Source organism: Chelonoidis abingdonii, chromosome 11 (genome assembly GCF_003597395.2).
Source record: "Chelonoidis abingdonii isolate Lonesome George chromosome 11, CheloAbing_2.0, whole genome shotgun sequence".
NCBI classification, from domain to species: Eukaryota; Metazoa; Chordata; order Testudines; family Testudinidae; genus Chelonoidis; species Chelonoidis abingdonii.
In genome coordinates this window covers 62466390-62468774 of record NC_133779.1, presented here as the reverse complement: position 1 = coordinate 62468774, position 2385 = coordinate 62466390, and the positions used below count along the sequence as shown (strand labels likewise).

Genomic DNA, 2385 nt, shown 5'->3' with positions numbered 1-2385 from the left:
GATAAGGAGGAAGATGAGGAGGAAGGTGATGTCTGTCTCCAGGATTCCTGGGCGGGGGGAGAGGGGAGAATGACGCGGCGCCCCAGACAGGAGAGGGTTAACCCCACACATGGGCGGCACAAGTCCCGCCCCTCAGACCCAGCTGGGCAGGGTATAAAAGGGAGTAGCCCAGGCAGGCAGCTCATTCTGGGCTGACCCCTGGAGGGCCCTGGGTGGAGGTCACAGCCCCAGGGAATCACCTGCACCAAGGAGCCGGGAGATCCAGGTGCCCCCAGATGGCAGCAAGTGACCCAGGGAGGGTGCGTGAGCAGTACCTCCCCACTCCACCTCTGTCAGGGCCCTGGGTCGAGGCCCGGTGGAGTTGGGTGGGCCCAGGCCTCCCTACCTGGGCTGTGGTGGCCCCTTCCTTCCCTCTGGGTACTGGCCATGGGGCCACACTGTGGTTACACTGACTCTGGCCACTAGGCTGCGCTGCCCTGAATGCAGGCGCCAACACATGGTCTCCGGCCTCTGGGCTCTCCTGCTTTCAGCTTAAGGACTGTCAGAGAGACGGTGGTATCGCTGCCTTGGCGTGCATACCCTGCCGGAAGTGCTGGACCCCCCCTCGCTCCCTGGGCAGGAGACATGGAGGGGCAAAGGGCACCTGTGGGGCAGAGGCAGCAAGCTCTGCCCTCCCCAGCTCCTCCCCTGCTGCCCTCCACTCCCGGCTGAGGACCCACCAAACTCATCAGCAGAGAAGTGCCGGGTCCAGAAGGATTTGCCATTGGTCAAGATCATCTCGTACTCCAGCTCCAGCCCATCACCCTGTGGGGAGAGGTCAGAGGTCACAGCCGGGGGCGGGGGCATGGCTGAGCTGCTGCGGGGGAGAAGTTACGGCCAAACTCACCCCACACTTGCTGAGGGCCACGTACCACCAGCGCTCGCGGACCGAGCGGAAACTCCGGCCGCTGGCGCAGCTCAGGTACCGCATGGAGTCCTGGGTCAGCACCTGGGGGTGAGACAGGGGGCAGAGAGATGAGATGCAGGGGGCATCTGTGAAAGTAGAATGAATTACATTGTAAAAATAAGAATGGATTAAAGAAATGTTGTATGTACCTTTAAGCAGAAATAAGAAATGTTGAAATACAGGTGCCAGGAAAAGAAACATTAGGCATAAACAAGGGTGCTAACGGCGAAACATTAACAGAAGATCGGTAATAGTTAGTGAGGAAATAAGATATGCATGGCTAGCCCAGGTAAACGTATCAGATTCTGCTTCCTTTGTAATCTTGCTAAGTGCTCCCCCCTTTTATCTGTATAAATAAGATAGTTTGTGTCTTGCATGGGGCTCACATTATCTGGGTGTGTTAGCAGAGCGCTGTGCTAATAAAGCAGAGTGTCTGACAAACTGTGAGTCCTGAGTCTGACTCTGACACATCAGAGCCAGTGCGGGGGTACCTGTGTGCTCCTCTGTCTCCCTGGTCCTCAGGCCAGACGCCTCCCACGGGTTCCTCCTCGTGCTGGGGCGGGGGCCCAGCCCAGGGCTGAGCTTCTTCCCTCCCCGTTTGCACTGCGTGAATGGGCTGCGGGGGAACCCTAGGGATTATGGGGCCCTCACCTGGCACCCCGACCAGGCATTTGGTGTGGGGGGCTGTGGGGGGGACCCTGGGGGTTATGGGGCCCTTACCTGGCACCCCCACCAGGCATACAGTGTGGGGGGCGGCTGCAGGGGGACCCTGGGGGTTATGGGGGCCTTACCTGGCACCCCCACCAGGCATACAGTGTGGGGGGCGGCTGCGGGGGGACCCTGGGGTTATGGGCGCCCTTACCTGGCACCCCAAACCAGCGTAAGTGGTGGGGCTGTGGGGGGACCTGGGTTTGTGGCCCTTACCTGGCACCCGACCGAGGCATACAGTGTGGGGGGCCGGCTGCAGGGGGACCCTTGGGCGGTTTATGGAGGCCCTTCACCTGGCAACCCCAACTAGGTGTACAGAGGCGGGGGCTGTGGGAGGGGACCCTGGGGGTTATGGGTCCTTACCTGGCACCACCGACCAGGCGTACTGCGTGGTGAGGTTTAATGACCTGGTTGTTTCCGGCCGGATCACAGACTCTTTCGTCAGGCAGTCCTGGCGAGTCGGGAGTAGAAGGGTAGCACGGAGACCCCCACCCCCCACAACCCACTGAGTAAAGATAGTTGCTAACGAGTGCCTCCTCGTTACATGAACAGTGTTGTGCGTCGGGGGTGTCACAGACTCCGAAGGCAGAAGGGACCATCTAGTTCTAGGGGTAGGCACCCCTATGGCACGCGTGCTGAGGTGCATCGAAGCTGATTTTCCCAGTGGCACTCACAACTGCCTAGCGTCCTTGGCCCCCGCTCCGGGGGCACTCATGCATTTTTAATTTAAA

General features: G+C 60.1%; 1 protein-coding gene across 1 annotated transcript in view; it reads right to left on the bottom strand.

Annotated features, from left to right (window-relative positions):
- The window catches only part of LOC116829794 (transmembrane protein 145-like), a 47202-nt gene extending 45560 nt beyond the window's left edge, over positions 1-1642 (bottom strand). Inside the window, exons 1-3 of the mRNA XM_075071402.1 lie at positions 1598-1642; positions 887-988; positions 720-804 (exon numbers count right to left, since the gene is read on the bottom strand). Of these exons, the coding sequence (XP_074927503.1) occupies positions 720-804; positions 887-970 (169 nt within the window). The 5' untranslated portion in view covers positions 971-988; positions 1598-1642. The remainder of the gene's footprint in view (positions 1-719; positions 805-886; positions 989-1597) is intronic.
- Positions 1643-2385: the final 743 nt, after the last annotated feature.